General features: G+C 39.0%; 2 protein-coding genes across 9 annotated transcripts in view; one reads left to right on the forward strand and one right to left on the reverse strand.

Moving 5' to 3' along the window:
- Positions 1–5,542, reverse strand: part of sh2d3a (SH2 domain containing 3A) — a 30,312-nt gene extending 24,770 nt beyond the window's left edge. The window contains exons 1-5 of the mRNA XM_088342249.1: positions 5,488–5,542; positions 5,286–5,377; positions 3,083–3,200; positions 769–827; positions 533–690 (exon numbers count right to left, since the gene is read on the reverse strand). Of these exons, the coding sequence (XP_088198375.1) occupies positions 533–690; positions 769–827; positions 3,083–3,200; positions 5,286–5,375 (425 nt within the window). The 5' untranslated portion in view covers positions 5,376–5,377; positions 5,488–5,542. The remainder of the gene's footprint in view (positions 1–532; positions 691–768; positions 828–3,082; positions 3,201–5,285; positions 5,378–5,487) is intronic.
- Positions 1–25,490, forward strand: part of vav1 (vav guanine nucleotide exchange factor 1) — a 45,449-nt gene that overhangs the window by 6,050 nt on the left and 13,909 nt on the right. For 3 of the 8 annotated variants that reach the window (XM_088342239.1, XM_088342241.1, XM_088342240.1), the window contains 19 exons: positions 554–703; positions 5,607–5,711; positions 7,162–7,324; positions 9,098–9,216; positions 13,670–13,806; positions 13,894–14,010; positions 17,663–17,779; positions 18,586–18,644; positions 18,746–18,811; positions 18,889–18,997; positions 19,336–19,428; positions 19,516–19,584; positions 19,660–19,860; positions 19,953–20,048; positions 21,445–21,513; positions 23,759–23,845; positions 24,095–24,180; positions 24,252–24,387; positions 24,466–24,575. In XM_088342239.1, coding sequence (XP_088198365.1) covers positions 13,720–13,806; positions 13,894–14,010; positions 17,663–17,779; positions 18,586–18,644; positions 18,746–18,811; positions 18,889–18,997; positions 19,336–19,428; positions 19,516–19,584; positions 19,660–19,860; positions 19,953–20,048; positions 21,445–21,513; positions 23,759–23,845; positions 24,095–24,180; positions 24,252–24,387; positions 24,466–24,575 — 1,502 coding nt within the window. In that variant the 5' untranslated portion in view covers positions 554–703; positions 5,607–5,711; positions 7,162–7,324; positions 9,098–9,216; positions 13,670–13,719. The remainder of the gene's footprint in view (positions 1–553; positions 704–5,606; positions 5,712–7,161; positions 7,325–9,097; positions 9,217–13,669; positions 13,807–13,893; positions 14,011–17,662; positions 17,780–18,585; positions 18,645–18,745; positions 18,812–18,888; positions 18,998–19,335; positions 19,429–19,515; positions 19,585–19,659; positions 19,861–19,952; positions 20,049–21,444; positions 21,514–23,758; positions 23,846–24,094; positions 24,181–24,251; positions 24,388–24,465; positions 24,576–25,490) is intronic. The other 5 variants (XM_088342247.1, XM_088342243.1, XM_088342244.1 and 2 more) reach the window with 5 other exon arrangements.

Below are 25,490 nucleotides of genomic sequence, written 5' to 3' on the forward strand. Positions count from 1 at the left end.
CAAATCCTCCTGATTAAGCAATGAAAAACTTTACAAACACAATGCAGCGCCTATTTACTTATACCAAGAACCACTATGTTAAATACCATGACAACATAAGAATTACGATGTCATCTGCTACCAGTGACAGAGACCATCCGAGTTAAATGTGCATGAAAATATCGGTCTTTAAAAAGAAAGGAAAATCCCACATAGGAATTGTGATCAAAATGATCAAAAAACGTATACAATTCATAGAAAATATATAAGTTAACCGGTATGTGATCTCCGTGACTCCTCCTTGCATACATCCCTCCCTTCCCTCCGATTCTTGTATACTTTTAGGAGGACAGGATTGGAGCAATTAGTTTTTAATTTATATCGGGAGAATTTGTTCGTTACACGAGCAATTTGAGCTACAAGCATGAACCTGAAACTAATTAAGGTTGTAAGGAGAGGTACCACTGCAGAGTTATGTGCAAAAGACAACTGACCCTTGATGCTGCTCTGATTTGGGAGGTTGTCATTGTGCAGGCGCCTGCCTCAACATTACCTCCGCTTGCTTTCTCTAAAGCTGTCCAACGTGGCATAAGAGTGTTCCTTCTCCATGGGCCGCAATTGCGAGCAGGATGCAGAGAGGCGATGTTTTTTGTCAGCGCGGTGGAGGCGGGGAAGGACGCTCTGACGGAACAGATCTTTGCTTGGCTTTACCTACATAAGAAAGGTAATCATCCTTTTCTATTAGCTGACTTGAGTACAATTGTTGAAGGGGATGATTTTCATACTCACCAAATCCATGGATGAGCCCAAGGAGTACTTCCTGCTCACCCTGCGTTCACTTTTCACACCTGAGGGTTAATGGACTATCTTCTTTATTCATTATCCATTATCGATCAGTTCATAATACGCTACAAAACTTAGGAGCCGGGACTCTTACTCTCAGCCAAAAGGGGTTTTGGGGTTTTTAAGGGTTATTGTTCTATCTTCGTTATTCATTATCCATTATCCGTTATCGGTCAGTTCATAATACGCTACAAAGCCTAGGAGCCGGTACACTTACTCTCAGCCAAAAGGCCAAGCTAAGGTCCTAGCCCTAAAGCCTTGCTGCGATCATTGCGAATGCACCGTTCCCGGAGGTACTGCAATACCGGGCCGATGCGTGGAGTGGACAGAGCAAGCTCTTATTCCATCTCAGGCCAAGCTAAGGTCCTAGCATTAAAGCCTTGCTGCGACCATTGCGAATGCACCGAAAGATTTATTCGAAATGAAGAGAAACTACGCTGACGGGGATCCATGTTCACCCCCTTGACGTCACGAGCACAACTGACGTGTGCTCGGCATTCGCGCTGTTTATACGCGGAGAAAGGCGTTTGACCGTCACGCGCGTAACACGCTAATTTCACGTAATAACACCGCGATACAGGCGCAGAACATACTATTACCATGCTCCACCCATGATTACCCGCTGAAATTTCCTGTCCTACCCATGTGTAAGCACGCCCTGGCCGCGGCCAGAGCACGTCGTTCCGCGTCATTTCCGCGTCATTTCCTCGTGTTGACCATGTGTGCGGCACGCGGTTTAACACGTGCTCAAACTTTTGAGCAGCTCAAAAGTTTTGAGCGCGGCCAACCACGTGAAAATTTCCGACCGCGAGTAAAGCACTGCTCTATCTCGTCTATATGGCGGTCTCAAAACGTCCAACAGCGCCCAACAGCATCTGCTTCACGGCCAGAAATTTCTGGCCGAGGTTCAGCCTCAATACGCTCGTGAAAGGCTGTGTATCAGCGCTCTGAAGAATTGAGCAGCGCCTAACAGTTTCGCTCTGCCACCCGTGCGCGAATTTCCGACCTCGTGTTGAGCACCGCTGTATCTCGTCTGTATGGCGATCTCAATGCGTCCAATAGCGTCCGCCTCAAAGGCAGAAATTTCTGGCCGTGATTCAGCCGCAAATGTCTGTGTGACCGGCCCCTTACTTTGCCTTAAAAGATTGCTTGTTAAAATCTTACATACAGTGGAAACTCGGCAAGTAATGAAGGCAATTTTCCTAATTCATCATCGGTTGTGCTGCAGGATTTTGTGCAGTCTTCATTCCTCTTGACATTTATTCTTATGTGTTGTGATAGGTAGAACTAAGAGGGTAATGTATATGTGTTTATGTGTATAACGTGCACCCCTAATTTTTTAACTAAAATCGCTATCAAATTTTGTTTCAATTTTTCTCAACTCAAATTTTGCATTGTAAGTGACAAACATTTTTTAAATATGTGCTTCCATGATTAAAATTATCTATTGACAACGTAAAGTATGGACACAAAACAAAAAACAACTTAAATTTATTTATTTCATGTCCTCCAAAGTATGATTCATCATCAGATACACAAAAGTGTTGTTTCTATCATCTTCATTTTTTTAATTTTTTTTTTCGATTATTCATATATTTCAGGACAACTTTCTGTTTTCTTCATCCTCATCCGTGGTACCTTGAATAACAAGTGTGTTATGAGATCAAATCTTTGTCATCTATGTCCCTGGTGGTCTAGTAGTAAAGGTGTGGCACACTCACGGTTGCGACACAGGTTTGATTCCCGTTGCATATAATTTTTTTGCGAATATGGTCAGTGATACTTTCCAACTGCACTATCATTGCAAAAATGCGTTAAAGATTGTATATAATGCGACCCAAACCTTGAGTTAGTGTTTTAGGTCTGAAAAAATGTGCGTTATACACAAATAAATATGTTATTGTTGTTTTTATTGTAATTAGATAAAGTCTATAAACGCAAGTTTAACGATGACCAAGCTACTGGGTGGAAACATATATTGGCCTGGAGAGGGCTGGGCGCCACCAGGCTCTACCTGCCCAAGGCACACCATAGGAAATTGTGCCCCTATGACCCTAGTGGTTAAGGGATCCAACAAACCAACCATATACTTGTTGCATTGTTGGTGTCATGGTAGCAGAAGCGCTACTCAACATAACCGCCACAGAACTTTATTATAAAGTCATTAAATCCATTAAAATTGGCGTGAATTACTCAATCATTTTTATTGACGTTAATCAAGTACATTTGAGGGAATAATGGGATGTAAAAAGTGCCTTACCAAAGTGAGGGTCAAGTTTCTGGCGGTGCCTCAGAAGCTCGGTGATTATTGTTTCTCTGTGAGACACGTCCTCGATCCCCACCTCCTTCAACTCATGGTCATTTGCATTCAATAGACCCTAAAGTCCGAAAAATAGAACATGAGGATAATAATATTTGGTCTAAAATCGAAAGTGGCAATGGGTTACTTCATCTTGTTTTCGGGGAACATAACAGAAAAAATCAGTATGTCATCATCATAAAATGTTAGCTACAGTTAAAGGGACAGTGTGCATTTTTTGACATGGAGTTACCGCTGTATTGTTTTGTACTACTCAAAATGAGGGCTAAAAGCACACCGGAAAGATATGAACTACTATGTGACCAAACTGCACCATTTTTCTCTTAATTTGCCCAGCCTTTCGCAAGATTTTTGGTTTTGGGTACCTGTAGAAGCAATATAGCAGACAACTATGCCAGCTACTTCTAGTCAAGGCTCATGTTATGTAAAACTATTCCAAATATCTCAGCATCACTCTTTTAAAAAGGTAGGTTTATATGATGTTTCATGTATTTTTACTTTTTATTTAAAAGTAGTGTCCGCTACTTCTAATTTTATGACTTTCTGCCGCCATCTTCTGGCTTAAAGTCAGCTCATTCCTCAAGTACTAATATACTCTTCTTTTTTCATCTTTTTTGGGGGGGTTAGGGTGGCTAATAGCATTTGAATTGTATCTGAAACAGGCCTTTTCTTACTTTTAACATTTTCAGGCTACACTAACAAAAAACCCAAGAGACGGGCATGAAATCGATCTCCACCCCTCTACCCCCCTTTTCTGCTTCCTAATGTGCAGCGAATCCCTGAACAGCAGTGCTAAAAGTAAGATGAAAGCAGATAGGTAAAATAGGGAAAAAATATAAAGGCTTTTTGGACTCAGAGAAAGTATTCTACTTTCAATTTTTTGAGGACACCTCAAACGATGCACCCCACCTTGAAATCATTTTTTTTTGTTTTTTTTTAAATCAATAGTTTTTGGTAAATAATACACACTTGTCCCTGTAAGATTTTACAATACATTGTCGTTGATAAAGCAAAATATTTAAGTTCTTAATTTTCCTACAGAAAAATATTTGATAACTTCTGACACCTAAGAACTTGAATGAATGAATGTATACGATGTGTATAATATTACTGAATTAAAAAAAAAATTATATATATATAAATATATATATATATGTAAATATACTTGAAAAAAAACGTGTGACAAATAATTGAATTAAATGATTTGACAATTTTTTGAAAATGTTAACGCCATTTTACCTTGTTGTGTCTATCATTTAGGAAAACATAATTATTTAAGCTTTTTTGTTAAATAATTTCACACATTTTTGCTTGATTATTGGTAACATTTAATATGGAACACTTTAATACATTTCAAACAGTATCATATGACCTTCAAATTGTTTTTACATGTTTCATTATAAAGTCAAAAATTGCATTTGATGTCTTTAGTTTTCAAGATCAAAGGTAAAATCCTTCAAAAAAAATTTTTTTTTACGCATATTGTAGGCATTCTTTTTTTATGTCTAATTTGAACACACAGCGGAACACACAATTAAATGTGCACCACAGGCCACAAATGACCCCTGGAACAGGGGTCTCCAACATGCTGCCTGTGGAAACCATGGTCAGCCAAGGACAGCAGAAGTGCCCGCAGACCTGTGGTGAAAACATTTCACCAGTTCCGGGTCAATGTGATTTTCTAGTAAAACAATTTTTTTTAGTGGTTGAGTGAGTCTGTTTAGCCTTACTTCCAAACATAAACCTGGTGGAAACATATGTTGGCCTGGAGAGGGACGACCACCACCAGGTTGTACTTGCCTAATACACACCACAGGAAATGGTGCCCCTACAGCCCTAGCGGTTAGGGGTTCCAACCAACCAACCAATTACATAATAACAATGTACCAACAGTACAAGTTGATAGTTTAGAAGTACAACTCAAACTGGGTGCCCTTTGCGCTAATTAGTACCAAAAAGTAGCTCTCAGATTGGAGATCCGTGCCCTACAGAAGCCATATCATTTTTAATTATCAAACATTTTTGAAAACGCACCATGGAGCCACTAGGAAGCGCTAAAGCGCCACATGCGGCTCCAGTGCCACTGGTTTGCTGACCAGTGTTACAAACAGTACAATAAAATCTGGTGTTAGTTTTGACATACCTCCAGTCCATAATATTCGCTCTCCAGGATCTTGGTGTACTGGGGCAGGCCGATTTGCCGCAGCCACCAGGCAATTGAGCGATTATTCATGCCTGATCCAAGCAGACAAAGATGATCAAGAGGAGAAAAGAGTAACCAGCATTATCATTTTTAACTCGCTTGGAGAGTAGTTGAGTGGTTTGCTTTAAAATATGGCACCTACCTGTCGGCACAAGTCACCAACAAATTCTGAGAGCGCTTCCGTGCGATGCTTTACTTTCTCCAGCTTTCCCAAGTGCAACTTATCATTTACTATCTGTCCCTCAAAATTTCTTCTCGCAGGGGAAACCAATGGCTTTGGACCAGAGCAACACCACCAACCAATGGAATGGTGGGGATTGAAAGCAGGTCCAGGCGGATCCCGGCATGTGAGAGATGAGTAAAAGGGTGTGTGTGCGTGTGAAAATGTAGCTGTCAACGTGTCAGAGCTGAGTAACATACACACTTAAGTGTGAGGGTATGAGCCTAAATTCAAAAGTCATTATTGTATCATTGTTGACTTAATCGAATCCTTCAACTCAGCTGCACTTGATTGTACAGTATGTAAGGGCGCATAAAAACTAATCAGTGTTGAGACTTAAAAGTGTATTTGCCAAGGCTGAAGAAGAAGTCACTTTATACTGCAGGATGGATAAAGTTGCAGATTAATTAGGGAAGCTTACACTCCATGGAGTTACGTTTGGGTCAAAAGTTTTGAACTTGAAAAGATACAACATGAAACTGAAATTGCACTTGATTTTTGCAAAATTGCAATCTCGATTTTTGAAAAAGAAATAATTCATTCAAAATCTTTGTTTTTCCAAATATCATAAGGATTCACTTTGACTGAACTACTTATATTCCGCGGCACGGGGGCTGACTAACAGCGTACTTGTTACCTGAATTCATATATTTTTGTTTTACGAAAACAAGTCAAGATTGTTCCAGTCCGTCAAAGTAAAATCTAAAAAAAGGGAAAAAGCTCTTAAGCTGTAGGGTTTTGTTTTCATAGTACTCAAATGTCACCCCACTAAAAAAAAGCAAATTCAAACTGATTATTAGTGTTGAAATAATGCGAGTTTGTTTGAAAAACTTAATAATATCTGAAAAAGTTTTATTTTTGCTTGTGTCTTAAAAACAGGTTTTATGGTGATTAGGTAATATATATATTGACTTGATTTTGTATAAGAATCAGATGATGAAGTCAGCAAATAAACAAATCTAAAATCTTTTATCTCTCAATGCATAATTCTACCTTCTATCCATCCATCTATCCATTATCTGCACCGCTTATCCTCAGTATGGTCGCGGGGGTGCTGGAGCCCATCCCGGCTGTCTTCAGGCAGTGGGCAGGGGACACCCAGAACTGGTTGCCAGCCAGTCACAGGGCACACAGGGACAGACAATTCGCTCGCTCATTAACACCTAGGGACAATTTGGACCGGCCAATTAACCTGACATGCATGTTTTTGGGACGTGGGAGGAAACCAGAGTGCCCGGAGGAAACCCATGCAAGCATGGGGAGAACATGCAAACTCCAAACAGGAAGGTTTGATCACATGAACTCAGAACCGTGACGCACATGCGCTAACCACTGCCCTGCCGTGCTCCCTAATTCTGCCTTAATAGAAAAAAATAATGGTATGTATGATTACTGTTCAGAGCAACCATGACCTCTGAAGGACAAATCAAGATTGTCTTGACTGAAAGCATAAGGCTTTGTCTCTTATTTTATTTTTTAGCAACTTCCCCTTTCTTTCTTCATCGTATGAATCTTACGGAAAGTTGAGTCTACAAACTACAAATCTGACTTCATCCATTCACTTTACACCTTACTTTGTCGCTCATGTTTCTCCAGCAACAGTCCTGTATTTACGTGAATGCGACTGCGTGTGACAGGAAAAAGGAAGTGTCGTGACGGCCCCGTACAACACCCACCGCGGAACAGAGGCGAAACGGCAGAATGTGACAATGAAGTCATCGACAAGCGGCAACCGTCCGCAACGAGGATCTTTCTGAAGGTAATCTTGTTGACGAATTATTATTTTTGCTTTCCTTTTTGGTGGTCTTACAATTGTGCCGAGCAAGAAATTTCAATGTGGAAAAAAGGTTTTGGGACAAGGTAGAGGAAACGAAAGACAGCCAGAAGACTTCTACCGTTAACAGCTTCCTTCTAATACACAGGCTATTTTATCTCCGTTGAATTGTTGTCCAATCTGGGGACATGACATTTTTTAGTATCGCTACCTGTGGAGTAAAAAAGAGCTATCACATGGTGTGTAAAAAATAAATCTAAAGGGTTCCATTTACTTGAGAGGACTAATAGTACACGCCATGCTGAACCCAAAAAACAAATACAGGGATCCCTCACTATAAAGCGGTTCCCCATTCACAGTATTTTAATTGATTGTGTTCTGCATTCTGATTGGCTTAACATAGAGTAGGTATTGATAAAAAATACATAAATAAATGAATGAATGTTTACAGGTACATAATACAGTATACAGTACTGTAAAATGGGTTCGTTCTTTTGTTTCAATGTATAACCGAGTATTTATTTGTTTAAAAGTTTTTAATTTGCGGATTTGGGCTATGGTGGGGTTGTTTTGGGGCCGTAACCCTCACAATAAACGTAAGTTCACTGTATTTGGAAATAATAAACCCCTTGGACCTGACCCTTCACCCCTACTATGAAAGCTTCAAGATTGCATTACCTGCTATGGTTTATTATGCACCTCCAATACATTTCTACGTGGTTCTATCAATATTATTACACCAATTTGATCCTTCTTGGGCCTGTGTAAAATAATATGGAATGATGGCCAGTTTGATTTTGTTTTAAATTATTTCATTTATGAAGTACATCAATATAAGTGTTTTTATGATGCCTTGGCACTCAATAAGGTGAGTTTAGCATTTTACACATAAGCCCAAAATCGTATTCCCTTCGGAACAAAAGTGGTATCCATCCATCCAGACCGAAGTCTTTTTTTTAACGGCAATTACAGTAATCCCTCATTTTGCACGTACGTTTTGAAAAGTATCAAATATAGGTAAAATCGGTTAACTACAAAAGTTCTTTTACAAATTTTTACTCTGGCAAAGAAGAATTCAGAACATAATGGATAACACAAATTCATGAAGGAGTAATAGCAAGGTGATAGCAAGTTATGACTGTACTTGGAATCTCTTGTGTTAACAATTTATTATGTTTGCAATTTGAACCATGAAGCAGTGCAGAAAGTTAAAAAATATTTCAATGTATAAATGAAATGTTTATGAGAAAAAACTACTGTATCCTTGTAAATAGGCTATTCTTATAGTCAATAGTTAGAACAGTTGATGGTGCACCAGACATGTTTTTGGTGTAAAATACAAATGGCCTCCAGACCATAGTAAGACACCAAGGGATCAAAGCAATACATTTGATTATTTGCTTCTTATTTAATGTTATTATACTCATTTTAGTTATCTATCTGGTTGTTGTTTCATTTCAATTTTGTCTGTAGCACCAATTGGAAGTGTAAAATAAGCTGCACTGCTTCCTCCATGAGAAAAAATTGTTTTTTTTCATTGTAGCGAAATGTAACCAATCCCATACAAGTAAATACGACTTGACAAGACATAGTGTTGGGATCATTTACAATAAAAATAAATAAAACAATAAATATCCCTGGAGTCGCAAATAAATTAAAAGCCTAACTGTATATAAACCTGTTTTTATACTAACAGAAAAAGATATTCATGCATCAAAGTGAGTCATTCAATATTTCATATTCTAAATATTTTCAAAGAATTGGAAAACATTAAGAATTGTTGGGATCCAGCACGCCAGCCTACTCCAGAGGGCACCGAAAGACGAACAGAAGGATCCCACACCTGTTCCTCATCTCCCGCATCTGACTTTAACCAGGTACTTAGAATTAAAGGACTGTGCTGACAGCATAAGCTGTTGGATTTTAGGCATGAGAACCACTCCTTTTTGTATACGCATCTATGTGTATATGTACCAGTATATATCTATATGTAGGCCCAGTGCTTAATAAACTGTATATGCTTCCCCTTGGGGATGTCTTCAGCAGTCGCGTTGTCAACTTTCATAGTTGCGCTGGAGACACCCAGCTGTGCATTGCTGTGTTCCCTGATGACCCAAGTCCCTTTTAAAATGCATTTCAGATATTAAGTCATGGATGGCAGAGAACTTCCTACAGCTCAACCAGGACAAAACAGGTTTTGGTCATTGGTCCTAAAAGTTAGAGAGAGAGAAACCTTTACCACAACCACAAGATTTTAGACCTTTGTAATGCATTGAAAACGTGAGCGTTATTTTCTACTCTCAGTTCAATTTTACCCAAATATAAAAAAATAGCTACTATTGTTTTTTAGCATCTAAATCTAATATAGCCAGAGTCTGCCCATTTCTCTCTCAGGCAAACACAGCGGTATTGATGCACGCTTTTATGTGTTCTCTTTTAGATTATTGTAATGTCTTCCCAAACAGAGCATTGCTAGCCTGCAGCTAATACCAAACTCGGGGACCGGGGATAGGGATCACATTACACCAGTTTTAAAATTGCTGCATTGGCCCCCTATGTGTTTCGGTATAAATTTTAAGGTGCTTTTATCAGTTTTTAAATGTCTTAATGGCCCTGGACCATCCCATCTGTCTGATTAGCTTTTATTAAATCAGCCGTCGCAGTCCCTGAGATCCCCTGGCAGAGGCATTTTGACCGTTCCTAGGGTGAGGATGAAAACCTATGGTGAAGCAGTATTCAGCCATTTTGGTTTTAACATATGGAACAGCGTGCCGGAGGACATCATATCTGCAGGGACCCTTGCTATTTTTTTCAAGAAGGCTCGAGACCCACTTTTTTATATGGCTTATAATTGATAAATTTTATTTTGTTTTGATCTGTGCAAATTATAATCTTTTAATGGATCATACTTATTTATTTTATTTCTCACCTATATGTTTTGTTCTGCAGTTGTTTTTACTCCTCTATTTATAGTCAAGTCACGTTTGTTTGTGACACCCTTAATCACAAAAAGTCTCAAAGGGCTGCACGGACCACAGACTATTATTACACCATTCCCTTATCTAAAACTTACATGAGGGCAAGGAAAAACTCAAAAACCTCAACATGAGGAAAAGGAAGAAACTTTGAGAAGGGACCGCATAAGAGGTATTCCCCTTCCAGAATGACCAGGCTGCAATGGATGTTGCAATAAAAAAAATAATACACAGATATTGTCAACAAGAAATACAGGTCATTAATAAGCTATAGAATAGGAGTGTGTGTTAAGCCTAGATTTAAACAATTCCACTGAGGTTGCAGATCAAATCTCAGGGGACAGAGCATTCCACAACATGGTGGCCCAAATGGAGGACACTCTCGGGCCTGCAGTTCTCTTCTTGGCTCTTGGGATCACTAGTAGACCAGCATTTTCAGACGAAGGCTCCGGTCTGGAATTCAATCTGAAAGATATGAGGGAGCAAGTCCAGGCATGATTTTGTATAATACCAACAGAACCTTAAAATCACATCTTAAGCAAACAGGGAGCCAATGCAGGTCTGCTAAAATCAGGGTAATGTGATCAAACTGTCTTGTGTTTGTTAAAAGCCTCGTTGAAGCATTTTGTGACAGCTGCAGGCTCTTGATTTTGGACTTAAGGAGACCGAAGTGTTTCCTTATTTGGTGGTACCACACAGGCAGTGTGTGGTTCAATGGCTGAAAATCCTGAGGCCATCTGCTGCCATCCCTATCACTGTGGTTAAGCCTGGTCAGTCAAAAAGGTTTTTAGTTTAAGGATGTGTATTTTATTTTTCAATTTCAAAGGCTTTTTAAATCTATTTGCTAATCTTTTACATTTATTGAGGCTACTTTTATTGTAAGTTGATCCATATCTCTTTCCTTGTAGTTTATTATATGGTAATAATGGTTGTTTAATGCTAAGATAGATAGATAGATAGATAGATAGATAGATACTTTATTCATCCCCTAAGGGAAATTCACATTTCCAGCAGCATCCCTGAGCTGAGAACAATACAATAATAAAGCCAAAAGAATACAATATACAAATACCCAGTGTGACGTGCAAATGCCCACTTTAGCATGTTATATAGAGTAACTAAATAGTGCTACACAGAATACATAATGCAGTAAGATTCGGTAATATTCAATGTAGGTGGTGTGGTTTAATGTGGGCCTTTACTCTGCCAGGTGGAGTTAAAGAGCCTCATGGCATGAGGAAGAAAAGATCTCTTCAGTCTGTCCGTAGTACAAGACAGTGACAGCAGTCTGTCACTGAAACTGCTCTTCTGTCCGGAGATAATGCTGTGAAGCGGATGCGATGGATTGTCCATGATTGACCTCAGCTTTTTCAGTGCCTGTCTCTCAGCTACTGTTGTTAGGCTGTCCAGCTCTTTGCCCACAACAGAGCTCGCTTTCCTAGCCAGTTTATTGAGACGAGAGGCATCCTTCTTCTTGACGCTGCCTCCCCAACACGCTGCCGCATAGAAGAGGGCGCTTGCCACTACTGTCTCATAGAATATTTTCAGGAGCTTTTTGCAGATGTTGAAGGAGGCCAGCCTTCTGAGGAAGTAAAGTCGGCTTTGCCCTTTCCTACATAGAGCTTCTGTGTTGGCAGTCCAGTCCAGTTTGTTGTCCAGCTGCACACCCAGGTATTTGTAGGTCTGGACAAATTCTACACATTCTCCCTTGATGGTTACAGGAACCGGGTGAGTTCTGGTTCTCCTGAAGTCCACCACCATCTCTCTGGTCTTGGTGGTGTTTAGGTGCAGGTGGTTTGCGTCGCTCCATCGGACAAAGTCCTGAATCAATTTCCTGTACTCCTCCTCCTGCCCGTTTCTGATACATCCCACGATCGCAGTGTCATCGGCAAACTTTTGCACATGGCAGGACTCAGAGTTGTACTTAAAGTCCGATGTATATAGAATGAATAGGAACGGAGAGAGAACGGTCCCCTGCGGAGATCCTGTGCTGCTAACCACGGTGTCCGATGTACAGCCCCCCTGTTTCACATACTGCGGTCTGCCTGTCAGGTAGTCAGTAATCCATTCTACAAGGTGTGAGCTAACTCCCATCTCTGTCAATTTCCTACTCAGTAGCAGAGGCTGTATGGTATTGAAGGCACTAGAGAAGTCCAAAAATGTAATCCTCACAGCCCCCTTCGCCCTATCCAGGTGAGAGAGGGATCGGTGTAACATGTATAATATAGCATCCTCCACTCCCACCTTCTCCTGGTAAGCAAATTGCAGTGGGTCGATGGCGTGACGGACCTGTAGCCTCAGGTGGTGCAGCAGCAGCCGCTCCATGGTCTTCATCACATGTGATGTCAGGGCGACTGGCCTGAAGTCGTTGAGTTCCTCTGGTCTTGATTTCTTTGGGACTGGGATGATGCAGGATGTTTTCCACAGCTGAGGGACCCTCCCCTGTTCAAGGCTCAGGTTGAAGATGCGCTGTAGAGGGTCTCCCAGCTCAGACGCACAGGCTTTCAGCAGTCGGGGGGATATTCCATCCGGACCAGCTGCCTTGCTGGTTCGTAGCCTTCTCAGCTCCCCACACACCTGGGCTGAAGTTATTTTTAGTGGGGGGATGTTTTCCATGCTAGTGTCCAGAGGGGGAGGGGGAAGGACAGCTGCACAACTCAGGGGTGAGGATAAGGCGGAGTGGTCAAACCTGTTGAAAAAGTTGTTCAACTGGTTGACTCGCCCCACATCTATATCCACAGCCACACCCTGCTTGGTGCTGCAGCCAGTAATTGTTTTCATCCCTTCCCACACCTCCTTCATGTTGTTGTTCAGCAGCTTTTTCTCCAACTTCCTCCTGTACTGCTCCTTCCCTTTCTGGAGCTGGACTTTGAGCTCCTTCTGTACTCGTTTTAGCTCCTGATGATCACCATTTTTAAAGGCCCTCTTCTTTTGGTTCAGAAGGCACTTGATGTCTCTCGTGATCCAGGGCTTGTTGTTGGCATAGCAGCGTACAGTCTTTATAGGAACAACATTGTCCATGCAGAACTTAATGTAGTCAGTAGTGCAGGGGGGTTCCTAAAACAATTTTATATATTAGACTAATATTTGTCGTGCTTGTCTTGTTGGGGTCGCAATAGGTTTTCTTCTTCCTAAGGGTGGGAGGGGGTGGGGCATGACAAAAGATAATTGATAAGCATTGATTTAAAGTTACACAATGAAAAATTATTGTACTATTATAACCCTATTCTGTTGCCATCAATCAAAGAGGCAGGATTGTGGTTGTAGCAACACTTAAAGATGAAGTAAAATGATGCAGGTAAAGGTTGGCGTCAGTTCTGCGCACAGAATGTCAATCAAGTGACCCTCTCCATAGGTCCAATTTCAGAATTGAGCCCTTAAAAAAGGACCATAGCAGACCTGAATATGGAATTGTGGCGCCAGTGTGCAAAATGGCTGATCGAGTGCCGTGTCTTGCCAGAAACTCACCGCGTCACATGGGATAGTGCGCAGGTAAGGCCACGCCTACATCATATGCCATTAGCTTAGCTTTCAGCTGTGCATAAGTAATTGTGGGGGCTGTGTGTGTGGGTGGGGTAGGTGTGTGACCTAGCTCAGGCCTTGAGAGATGGTGTGTTGCTGTGCCAGCTGCTCAACAACCTAGAGCCACTCTCAGTCAACTTGAGAGAAATCAACTTGCGCCCACAAATGTCCCAGGTAAGATGTGCGCAAAATTAGGTGATGGGATAAAAAGCTAACACAGCCCCTTTTCACAATAGTAATAGTTGCACAAGATTGGGATTTTTTTTATAAATTTCCTAAATCACATTCAAACTTTACCACCAAATAAGGTGTCACTCATGAGTGCCTCCCAAATAAAATTCAGCTGCCCACTGCCCGAAGATAGCTGGGATGGGCTCCAGCACCCCGCGACCCTACTGAGGATAAGCGGTGCAGATAATAGATGGATGGATGGTCTGGTTTGCCCTCAATGTTTTTCTTTTGATAGTTATTTTTTTTACTTAGTATTTTGGAGCAGTTTTCTTTGCACATCTCCTTTGTCATAATTGCAGCCTCCCTTTCTTCGTTCATGATGCGCATGCAAGTACATGTCTTTTTAAGATGTGTTCGAATTAAACTCTTCTGTTTTCATCTTTCTCTGGGCTTGGGTTGGCGTTTGGAATGTATTTAAAGAAGGTATCTTAATACTTTCACCAATTTCATGTGACACTAAGAAATTAATACAACAAAAAACACTGGGATGAGTATGACATCACTCTTCAGCACCACCCCACATTCCTCATACCTAATGTGTCCCACAACTTTTCTAAAAGTAAGATAGAAGCAGATAAGTGCAGTGGAAAATGAACCATAAGGGCTCTTTAAACTAAGTTGGGCATTTTTACCACAAACTTTATCAGAAAAATAGTTAACTTTCAACTTTTTAAGGACACCCCTAACAACGCATCCCAGATTTTAAGGGACGGTATGCAATATTTAGTGCTTCCTAGTTGCACAAAAACTTTCATTCAGTTTAAAAAAAACATTGATTTGAATACTAGGCAAAAATATCATACCAATGTTAATTTTTAATAAAAAAAAATAGGCCGAGAAATTTGTATTTCTTTTACACAGTGGAATCCACACTTGAGTTGTCACCATGTTTGTCCGTCATCCAGCCGCCACGCTGTGCCCTGTGGCACTGGCTCTCATTCGCACCAGACAACCCAGTGCCATCTAGCGGTTAAATATTACAGACTAGGGCTTTAGTAATAATTATTATAATAATTATAGTGATAATTTATTTTTTTTAAACAAAAATATAAAAACATAAACATTGTGACATTTGGAACCTTTTGTAATTATGATTTTTGTTTTAATTTATTTTTTAAAGATGTTGGATTCTACCCTCGTGACCCAAGTGAGGAAAAGCGGTTGGGAATATTAATATATGAATGTTCAACTTTACTTTGAGTGGACCGTAAATTTTAGATTTTTCGTTTGGCTCATGGTTTTTGGTTTTGATAAACACCCATTATACGTTATCAATGTTAGAACATGAGAGCATTTGCCTTTAACATGACAAGAAATTTGACTAATTGAAATGTCAAAATTTGGATGCCTTCCGTCTACCTTATTTAAACATAGATAATATCATTTACACAATAGCGCCTCCTAGTAGTAAAAAAAACTTTACTCATTAGAAACAAAAACAAGATTGATATGAATGATAACATAACATACATGAATCATCAAATATATACATATATATATATATATATATATATATATATATACACGTATACCAGTGGAGGGTGGCTAGAGTCAAGAACACGTTTACATTTTTGGCTCTTTCTGGAAGATTGATACAGAGGCCCCCTCGCTCAACCCAATTGATGTGTTGCAACATCTCGTTGGGAGTCATTAAATTAAATGTCGTTGTTTTGATTTTTAATATTTGTAGGTCAAGAAATTTGTATTTTTTTTTACATGACATGAGGGTCCCCTAGAGCAGTGTTTCTCAACTGGTGGGTCGGAACCCAAAAGTGGGTCGCTGAACTGTTTTAAGTGACAAGAAAAAAATGTAGGGTTAATTACATTCATTAACAGTTGATGGCAATAATTATAATCTTTTTTTGTGCATAATAATGGTCCTAAGAAGGTGAGTGATAATGATTGCCAAAAACAAAAATATTCTACGAGTGTCCTCCGTTGAAGTCCTGCTCGGATATACAGTAAATGGTTTAATAAATTGTATTTAGTAAGTGGCTATTTTAAAGCAGTTCTACTTACTTGTGATCTAGGTTTATATCCCAGTATATACAGTCCTTAAAGTCCTTTGGGTTTTCCTGGTGATTTTGTGTTTTGATTTTGTTTTTATTATTATTATTATTATTATGTGTCTGCTTTAAACTGCACAATCCTTTCATTCGATAAGTTTGAAAAGTTAATTTTCTTTATTGATTTGGGCCACAGCTTGTCATTAGGGTGGAATGTTGGGTCCAGCGATACGAGCAATTGAGAACCACTGACCTAGAGGGAGCTGTATTGATTGTCAGCCATGTTTCTGCTAAGGGTACATCCACAAAACAAAAACCCTGTGAAATGTCGAGCAAAAAAATGAGATGAAATATGCAGCAGTTTTTGTTTTTTCAAATATTCACCCTTGCAAGTGAGTGTGCATTTGTCATTCGACAACGCGTACCTTCTGGAAATTCCCAGTGTGACCCATCACACTTATGACACTTCTAGGTCACAACAGACAAGAACATCGCATTTACAATGTAACATACAGTGTACCACACACATTCATGCAGGGAAACACAACAGAGGCACTTCCAATGTTCCCGTGTTACACTTTGTCTTCTGTTTAACTGCCAAATACCAGCTTGAACCCTAGTGTCTGTAGGTCGCGATTTCCTCTTTTCTCAAGTGACACTTCCCACTCAGCTTAACATACAAATACACATGCACAGGAAGTTATGTAAAATCTCTTATGTCATGCCCCACCCACTAACAACATGTGGGCGCAGGGTGCTGTCTGTGGATGCTTTTTCCGCATAATTCATGTGGCCTCTTCTGCTACCTTCATTGTGTCTTATTTGCCATGAACAATATTTCTTTTATATATATTATGCCTCTAATTTCCAAGGAGCCTTAGCTGCATGAAATAAAAAGAATACAAACGTAAGCTTTACAGATGTCACATAGACTACAGGTGCAAATTGTGTTAATGTTATTTTTAAGTGCAAAAAAACTCAACTTTTTCATAATCTTTTTTAATTCTGGCCTAAGATTTTGATTTATTCATGAATAGATCCCTAAGTTACAGGTGAATACAGTCATACTTTCAGTTTTGACTGTACATACATTTTTATCATAATTTTTGGCTAAAATTTAAATTAGTTGCAACTCTTAATTCCTTTTAGAAGTGTTAAATATAAAAAATACGTCAACATTTTTATATTGTTCTTTTATGTTAAAAAATAGATTATATTCTCAAAAGCTAGTTTAACATTGTTTACACAAATAACTTTAATGTCGGTAATTATTGTTGGTAATCATTATTCTTGCTCACAAAAGTGACATGACAAGCTGAGGTTTGCCACCTGATCTTTATCTTCAACGCAAAAGCCGTGCGTATCAAAATGCAGTGATTCAACACTGACATCTTGATGTGTCTTCAAAATATACAGCTATATACAAGTATATGTTTAAATATCACATTCATGGCGAGCTAGAATTTCATTTAAGGCTATGCAGGTGTATAAATAAATGCTGAAGAAGCTCAGTCAGGGAAGTTTCATTGTATTTCTCTTTTAAAGTGTGCAACAGTTCCCAATTTGTTCTGTTATATGCTTCCGGCTAGTTCCTGTGCCTAAAAAATATCCGGACCTTCCTGAGCGTGTGCCAGAACAAATTCCAGCTGAAGAGGAACGAGCTTTTTGAGGCTTTTGACCTGTTCGACGTGCGTGATTTTGCCAAGGTGCGTAAAGTAGCACTTGAAAAGTCCACGTCAAACAACAAACTTGACTTAAGACTCCAAAATGGTGGTAGCATAATAGTGGATTTTCTGAAAGCTGTGGTCGTACATGTCATATTTTATTGTGTATTCCTGTGCTTTGTGTTATTCATTTATTTCATTGATATTTATTGCACTCTATTGCACTCTATTGTATTTATTTATTCAGCCAGTATAAACCATAAACATGATATATACAAGAAATCATTTGACACGTGAACACTCAATAATGATAAAATAATTGATTTAAAAGAATAAAACTGTACTATTAAATAGTCATTTATGTATTTACAATATTTATATTTTTAGGCTTTTGGTTGGGTTTATAAAGGCAAAACACACACACAACTATAAATCTCTTAATCACAAGAAGTCTCAAAGGGCCGTAGGACGACAGACTACCGTGAGAGTTTCCTGTTCCAAAATCTTGACCGATGCAAAAAAAATGATCAAAGAATAAATCTGCATACACAGTAAAACGCAAAATTTTTGACATTTCTTTAAACCTGTTATATTTTGTTCACAGTTCTAACAATCATTATGGTATACCTATATATATTGCATGTATGATTTGCATATTTTAAATATTTCGTTAAAAAATAAGACTGCAAACAGAAATTATCTCTATATCTATATCAAATGTGGTGGTATCTGTGACGGCTGCTAATTGAAATGTTCCATTTTCATGAACCTGAAAATGTTTGATGTTTTCCTGTTTTTTTTTTTTTTTTAATTGCCTTTTTGCATTGCCCGTCTCTTTGTTGTGACAGGTGCTTGGCACTTTGTCCATCTTGTCTCACTCACCCATTGCTACAAAAAGAGGATTCCAGTGAGTGCGTCATTATCGTTAAAAAAACCTATTAACAGTAAACGAACACACATGGTAAATGTGCTGTGTTTTAAGATAATGCTATAAACCTTGTCTTGCAGAGCTTTTCCATTAGGAGGAGACATTAGTGATGATGACATCTACAATGGCTTGTCCGACAAGATTGAGTAGGCAAACAATTTATTTAAGGGAGAAGGTAAATGAATGTCTTTTTAATACTGATAATATGGACATTGTCTTATAGCGACACGGTCGATGATGCGGATGATTTGTACGACTGCGTAGATGACAGTGAAGCAGAAGGGAATGAAATCTATGAAGATTTGATGAGGACAGTGGGGCGACCAGAAGTTGTGAGTGGATTTGCCTACCCTGATAACTTTTTTACGTACCTGACTTACTGCTCAACTCACTTTTGTTTCATGACTGTGTTCCCTTAAAATTGCAATAGATATATGACCAAGTTTTGTTGCAAAAATTCAAATCCAAGGTCAAAAAAATAAATAAATACATATAATATTTATACATACATACAGTTCTACAAATCATTACATCTCTCAAACCTCCTGTTCACCATTCTGTTTTAAAGGCAAAAACATTTCCCCTAAAAAGATATTAAAGTATTTTCAGATATATTTGTCAGCCTGCAGCAGGTTTCAAGTAGATTTCTGAGATGAATATGTGTGTATAGCAGAAATCCGGAGTGGACAAGCGTGAGTGTTGCTTGCAGGAGCTCAAACAAACGGAAGAAAAGTACTCAGAAACTCTGGAATCCATTTTACTGGTATGATGCATCTACAAACACAGACACACGCACACAAATCAGACACACAAATTCCAACTGCTATACTCATTTTTATGCGTTTATCAGCACTTCAAGAAACCTCTAGAAAAATTCCTCCAGATTCAGGACCTCGAGAACATATTTGTCAACATAAAGGTAAAGTGAGACATTACAATGTTTTTCTGCACAGCTAACATCGATAAGCACTGTATACAATACCTGTGTGTCAAGGATTTGGCCAGTGTCCATCGAGAGCTTTTGGCAGAGATCCATTGTTCTGTTGCGAACGGAGCAAAGAATCTCCACCAGGTGTTGGTAAACTACAAGGAAAGACTCTTGCTGTATGGGCACTACTGCAGTCAGGTGGAAATGGCCACCAAGCATCTGGACAAGCTGTCGAGTACCAGAGAGGACATCAGAATGAAGCTGGAGGTCTGAGATTGCCACAACAAAACAATTCCATCTACCGGTAATTGTTTCTGCTCTTAATGAATGAACACTGCTCATTTTGTCTTGTTTCTCAGGAGTGTTCGAAGAGAGCAAACAGCGGCAGGTTCTCTCTCAGGGATCTTCTAATGGTGCCCATGCAGAGGGTCCTCAAATATCCTCTGCTCTTACAGGTAGTTTTTATTCATACATTATTTCATCCCTCCTTTTATCTTGGGAGTCAAGTTGTACAGCCAACCGACCATAATGAACACAAATGAAGAGTAGAGAAAGAACATAGATAATCATAAAAATGCAATGGAATGGAAGTAATTTGAACAATTACTACTACAACCTGTGAAGTGTATTTATGTCTATCACGACTATTTACATTAAAAAGTCAAGTAACACTATGGTAAATGTCCGTGCTGAAAACCAAATCGAAAAACGAAACAAAAAATATATCCTACCCTAGAATTCGGACTAACTTATAAACAGCACCCAGTACATTTTTAAAGGAAAAAACATTTTTATATACACAAGCCGCACCTGACTATAGGCTGCATGTGCCCACATTGAAACATGAGATGTTTACAAAGAAAGACAGTACACAGAAAGAGTTTTAACAAAATACGGTACCTTTACCCCTTTAACGTTCCGAGGGCCCGCCAGTTGGCCGCTGGACTTTTGATAAAAAAATAAGTGTCTGTACAATGTCACCAGTCACTGAAATACATCATGCGATATATCATTGGGAAGCTTAAACTCTTGGAATTCAAGACATGATGGCCAATACAAAATATACTCATCAGAGAAACAAGATACCTGAACTTATAAAGCCGAGGTAACTCATTATTACATCCCCTGGCCGTCTTTAACAAAATGCTTCATCACATCAAGGACAAAACATGTAAAATATTTATTCCAAAACACATGATAATGCTGACAGATGGATGAGAATCCGCCTTAAACATTTCTGCTTCGTCGGACATTAAATCTTGTAATCTGTTCGTTTTGCGACATTATTTCCTTTCAATTTCCATCTTTTCCAATATAAGGGTCTGTTCATGCTAGTTTTATTCATGCACAAAGGGCACACACATTAAACTTGAGTCTTCCTCGACACATATATTCCGCCTGTCTTACTCTTACCTTTACTGCTCGGGCATAAATTAGCTGCATCATTGCATAAGCCGCAGCTTTCCAAACTCCTCAACAACAAGGCTTCACTAAATGTAATTTAGTGAGACTGTTTACCCCTAAAGCAAAATTAACAGTAAATTAAAAATTTTAAATTTGTTTTAAATCAAAGTGAGGACATCAGAGTTATTTGCCTCAATGTGCTCGTTAAAGGACCTGTAATATCATCATTTTTCATCTTGCACATGTATCTTATTATTGTAAAGGGGTATGACTTGGATGGAATGTTGAATGATGAACGTAAATTTCATCCCAGTGTCCATTTTAAATTACTCATTTGCCCTTTGCACTCTTAAGGCTCCTCAGCGATGATTCAACTCTATTACTTAAGATTTGTTTAATCAATTCAAGATTTTTAAGAACTTTTCTGTGTTTTGCTCAAATATTCAGGAGTTGGTAAAACATACGAGTGACCCAACAGACAAGGAGAACCTGCGTGTAGCCCTGGATGCCATGAGAGTGAGTTTGTCTGCGTGTACGGTACTCTTTGATGGCAAGTTTTTGGCACCACATATTGAGGAAAGTAAGATACCATTATAAAGTGTGATTGCGCATACACTAGAGCAGGGGTCGGCAACCTATGGCACGCGAGGGGTTAACCAGTGGCACGCGAGCGCACGGTCAAATAATGATGATTTTTTTTTTTTTTTTTTTTTTTTTAAGCGCATTTACCTGAAATTTAGACTTCTTCAGTTGCGCGCCATGTTATTTAAAGGATTTACGTTAGGCTTTACGTGGGTTTTTCAGTGTGACTTTGGCCGGCGCCTCGCAGAGAGAGAGAGAGAAAGAGAGAGAGAGAGACCCAGCCAACAAAACACACGCGCGCGATAAATAGATAGATAGATAGATAGATAGATAGATAGATAGATACTTTATTCATCCCCGAAGGGAAATTCACTTTTCCAGCAGCATCCCTAAGCTGAGAACAATCGAAAATAACTGAGAACAATCGAAAATAACACGGGAGCTGCTGGAGTGGCTGCCATTCGTGACGGCGCCGGAGAAACGATTCAATTTGAATCATGTACAAACAAACAAACAATTGAATCTGAATCATGTACAAACAAACAAACAATTGAATCATGTATGAACGAATCATGACGGCTCCTCGAGCGAAAAGATCGCGCTATCTCCAGCCAGCTTGGACAGATGACAGGGGCTTTGTGTGTTTTGTGCATTATGCCCCTAGAGCGTTGTACCTCGTGCATCAAGTGTTAAACGTCATTACGGGACGAAACACGAACATGAATTCAAGGCGGAGACATTAAAACGCGCTGTGTCCAGATACGGCAAACAAACACAGACCCTAAAAACCTTTGTCGTTGATTAAACCACCACCACTGAAGCTATCTAACGAATTGCTCACTGAATAGCAAAGCACGGAAAACCATTTACTGATGGCGAATATTTTAAAGAAGTGTGTGTGTGCGTGTGCGCGCGCGCGCGCAGGCCTTCTGCATTGTTGCTGTTATTTCAAGTTTTGATATTTTCTGCAACAAGATATAATAATAATAATAATAATTTCCTTGTATTGTCATTCTGTGTAACAATGTACACAGAACGAAATGTCGATTGCACCTGACCCGTTGTAGCGAGCCGATGCAGCCGCAGCCAACAGAGGGCGCCGCCGACCACTTTTTAAGTCTTAGGAATGACTCGACCACTTTTTAAGTCTTAGGAATGACTCGGCCGGGGCGCGAACCACCGACCTCCCAGTCTCAAAGCGGGCGCCTTACCATCTAGGCTACTGAGCTGGTATCATTGATGAATGGTATAGAAGCTGACCATATTACTTGTTTTTTTGATTGAAGTCTATAGTTGATGAAGAATGGTTGATTCTGGTTAATTCTTGTGATAAAAAGTTGAAGTCCAAATGGCTACAGGCCTTTCCACATGTTGTTCACCTTAATATTTTAGTTAATTGATGAACGAGAATGGTGGAAGATAAATATGTCATTTATACCAGTGTGCCGCTGGAATTTTATCTTTCCAAAAATTTAGGCCATTATTCAGTAGTTTGCACTCTTCAGACGAGGAACTGTAATAGTTATCCATATCAGTAGGTGGCAGTAGATTTTTATATACTTTTTATGTACTAATTATTTGCTCTTGAGGTAGCACAGTATATTTAATAACTTAATTTGTTTAACAAAGCGGTTTAAGATTGTACTGTAAAAAGTAAAACATAAAGCACATCATTCTTTTTTATATTACTATTTTCTTATTTTTATATACTAATTATCTGCTTATGAGGTAGTACAGTGAAATATTTGGCATAATTTCATTTTCAAACATTTTCGACGGACGGTGTGCCACGGAACTTTTTTATAAATAAAAGTGTACCTTGGTTCAAAAAGTGTTGAAAAACACTGAGTTATACAATTAAAATGTCTATCCATGTCGTATATTTGGACTTGTGTAAAATGACAGCTCTGTTGGATATTAAAAAAATGTGCGAGTCATTAATCTTGGTGTGGCACACTGATTTACAAGGAAATTTGAAAGTGGCACTCCGCACCGAAAAGGTTGCTTACCCCTGCACTAGAGTACGTGGCAGTGGTGTGCCTGTGCAAATATGTACTCACAATTTTGTTTAACAATTTTATCTTAATCATTAATAAGATCACTTGTTCAAATAGGCTTGTTAGCAGCATTTAGACATTTTCTTATTCACTGTGCATCTACAATATCAATTGACCTACAGGACCTGGCGCAATGTGTTAATGAGGTCAAGCGAGATAATGAGATCCTCAAGCAAATCACCACCTTTCAATTGTCGATCGAGAACATGGTAAGATCCTTTACATAAAACGTCTTTTTTTGTGTGCGTTTACATGTGTGTGTGTATATCCGTGTATGTGTCTGCCTGCTAATATACTTTTACAATATATTGAAATGGATCTGCATGAGTGTGTATTTTCAATGTTAACACAATGTTTAAGAGTTTTTTTTTTTAAATTATTATATTATCTTATTTTTGATATATTTTATTAGTATATTTGATACATTTCTCTGCGCTTGCTAATCATAATTCACACAGTCACAATCCTTGGCTCTTTTTGGCCGCCCCAAAATTGATGGTGAGCTGAAGATCTGCAGCACGGAGAAGAAGTCCAAACAGGAAAGGTGTGTGATTTTACTTTTCTATCATCTGCGCTTTAAACGTGTTTTTTAATGTTGTGTTATTTAATCTGCAGATATGCTTTCCTTTTTGACAAGGCCATGTTTGTTTGTAAAAAGAAAAGCAGTGAGACATTTGAGCTCAAAGAGATCATCACTCTCCAGCACTACCAAGTACGAGATGAGACAACAAAGGACAAGGACAAAAGGAAGGTGTGCATTTTGATTCAGTTTTCCCACCCTGGCGATAAACCATAAAATGAGACCCTTAAAAAACTTGTGTGTCTGCAGTGGTCCCATCTTTTCCTGCTATTGGACTCCCATGGGAAGTGTGGATTCGACTTGTACTTCAAAACGCAGGAAGTGAAGAAAAAATGGTTGGAGCAGTTTGAAATGGCGCAGTGAGTTTGAAATGTACCTTTTTAGTGTTAGTTTTGTGTTTTATCAGCAGTACATGCAACTTATGTGCAATAAGGACAGCTTTTTTCTGTTTCTTATTTACATTATGTGTCTGTCTAATATTTCGCAGTCTAATCTGGCAGTCTTTTGGCCCAAATCTAAGGGGCATATTTGTTATTGCAGGAAACTACCGCATCTTCATAAATTATTCAGTTTGAAGCAAAATATCACACTTCTTTTGTCCTTTTTACTTCCCATGACCCAATGGGGAACGTTATAAAATAAATTTTACGGTAAAAAATCAGTATCTTCTTGTATTTTTTCAGCGGCATACCACAATGCATTGTTGGTAAAAAAAAAAAAACTACAATGAAAAAAGTAGTATTGTAATTTGACTGTAACTTTTGTCTGGAATGTAGATTATGCCCTATAAAGGTAAATCCTGCCCAATTTCGTCCGAATCGCTGCATGGCTCTGTGGCTAGAACCTTGACTCGGCCTCTTGGCTGAGAGCAAGTGTCTCGGCCCCTTGGCTTTATAGCGTATTATGATTTGACCGATAACGGATAATGGATATTTGATAAAGAATATAGAACAATAAACCTTACAATTTAGAACGGCAAATTAACATGCATGTTTTTGGAATGTGGGAGGAAACCGGAGTGCCCAGAGGAAACCCACGCAAGCATGGAAAGAACATGCAAACTCCGCACAGGAAGGCTGGTAGCTGGATTTGAACCCATGACCTCAGAACTGTGCTGCTGATGCGCTAACCACTCTTCTTCCGTGCCGCCCGAATGTTATTGTAATTCACAAAAAAATACAGCAATTTACATTAATACTGTAAATACCTAATTAGTAAAAGTACACTATTCTCTAGGGCAGTGTTTTTCAACCCTTTTTGAACCAAGGTACACT

Source organism: Urocampus carinirostris, chromosome 8, assembly GCF_059441175.1.
Source record: "Urocampus carinirostris isolate Australia breed hairy pipefish chromosome 8, RoL_Ucar_1.0, whole genome shotgun sequence".
In the NCBI taxonomy this organism is placed as follows: domain Eukaryota; kingdom Metazoa; phylum Chordata; class Actinopteri; order Syngnathiformes; family Syngnathidae; genus Urocampus; species Urocampus carinirostris.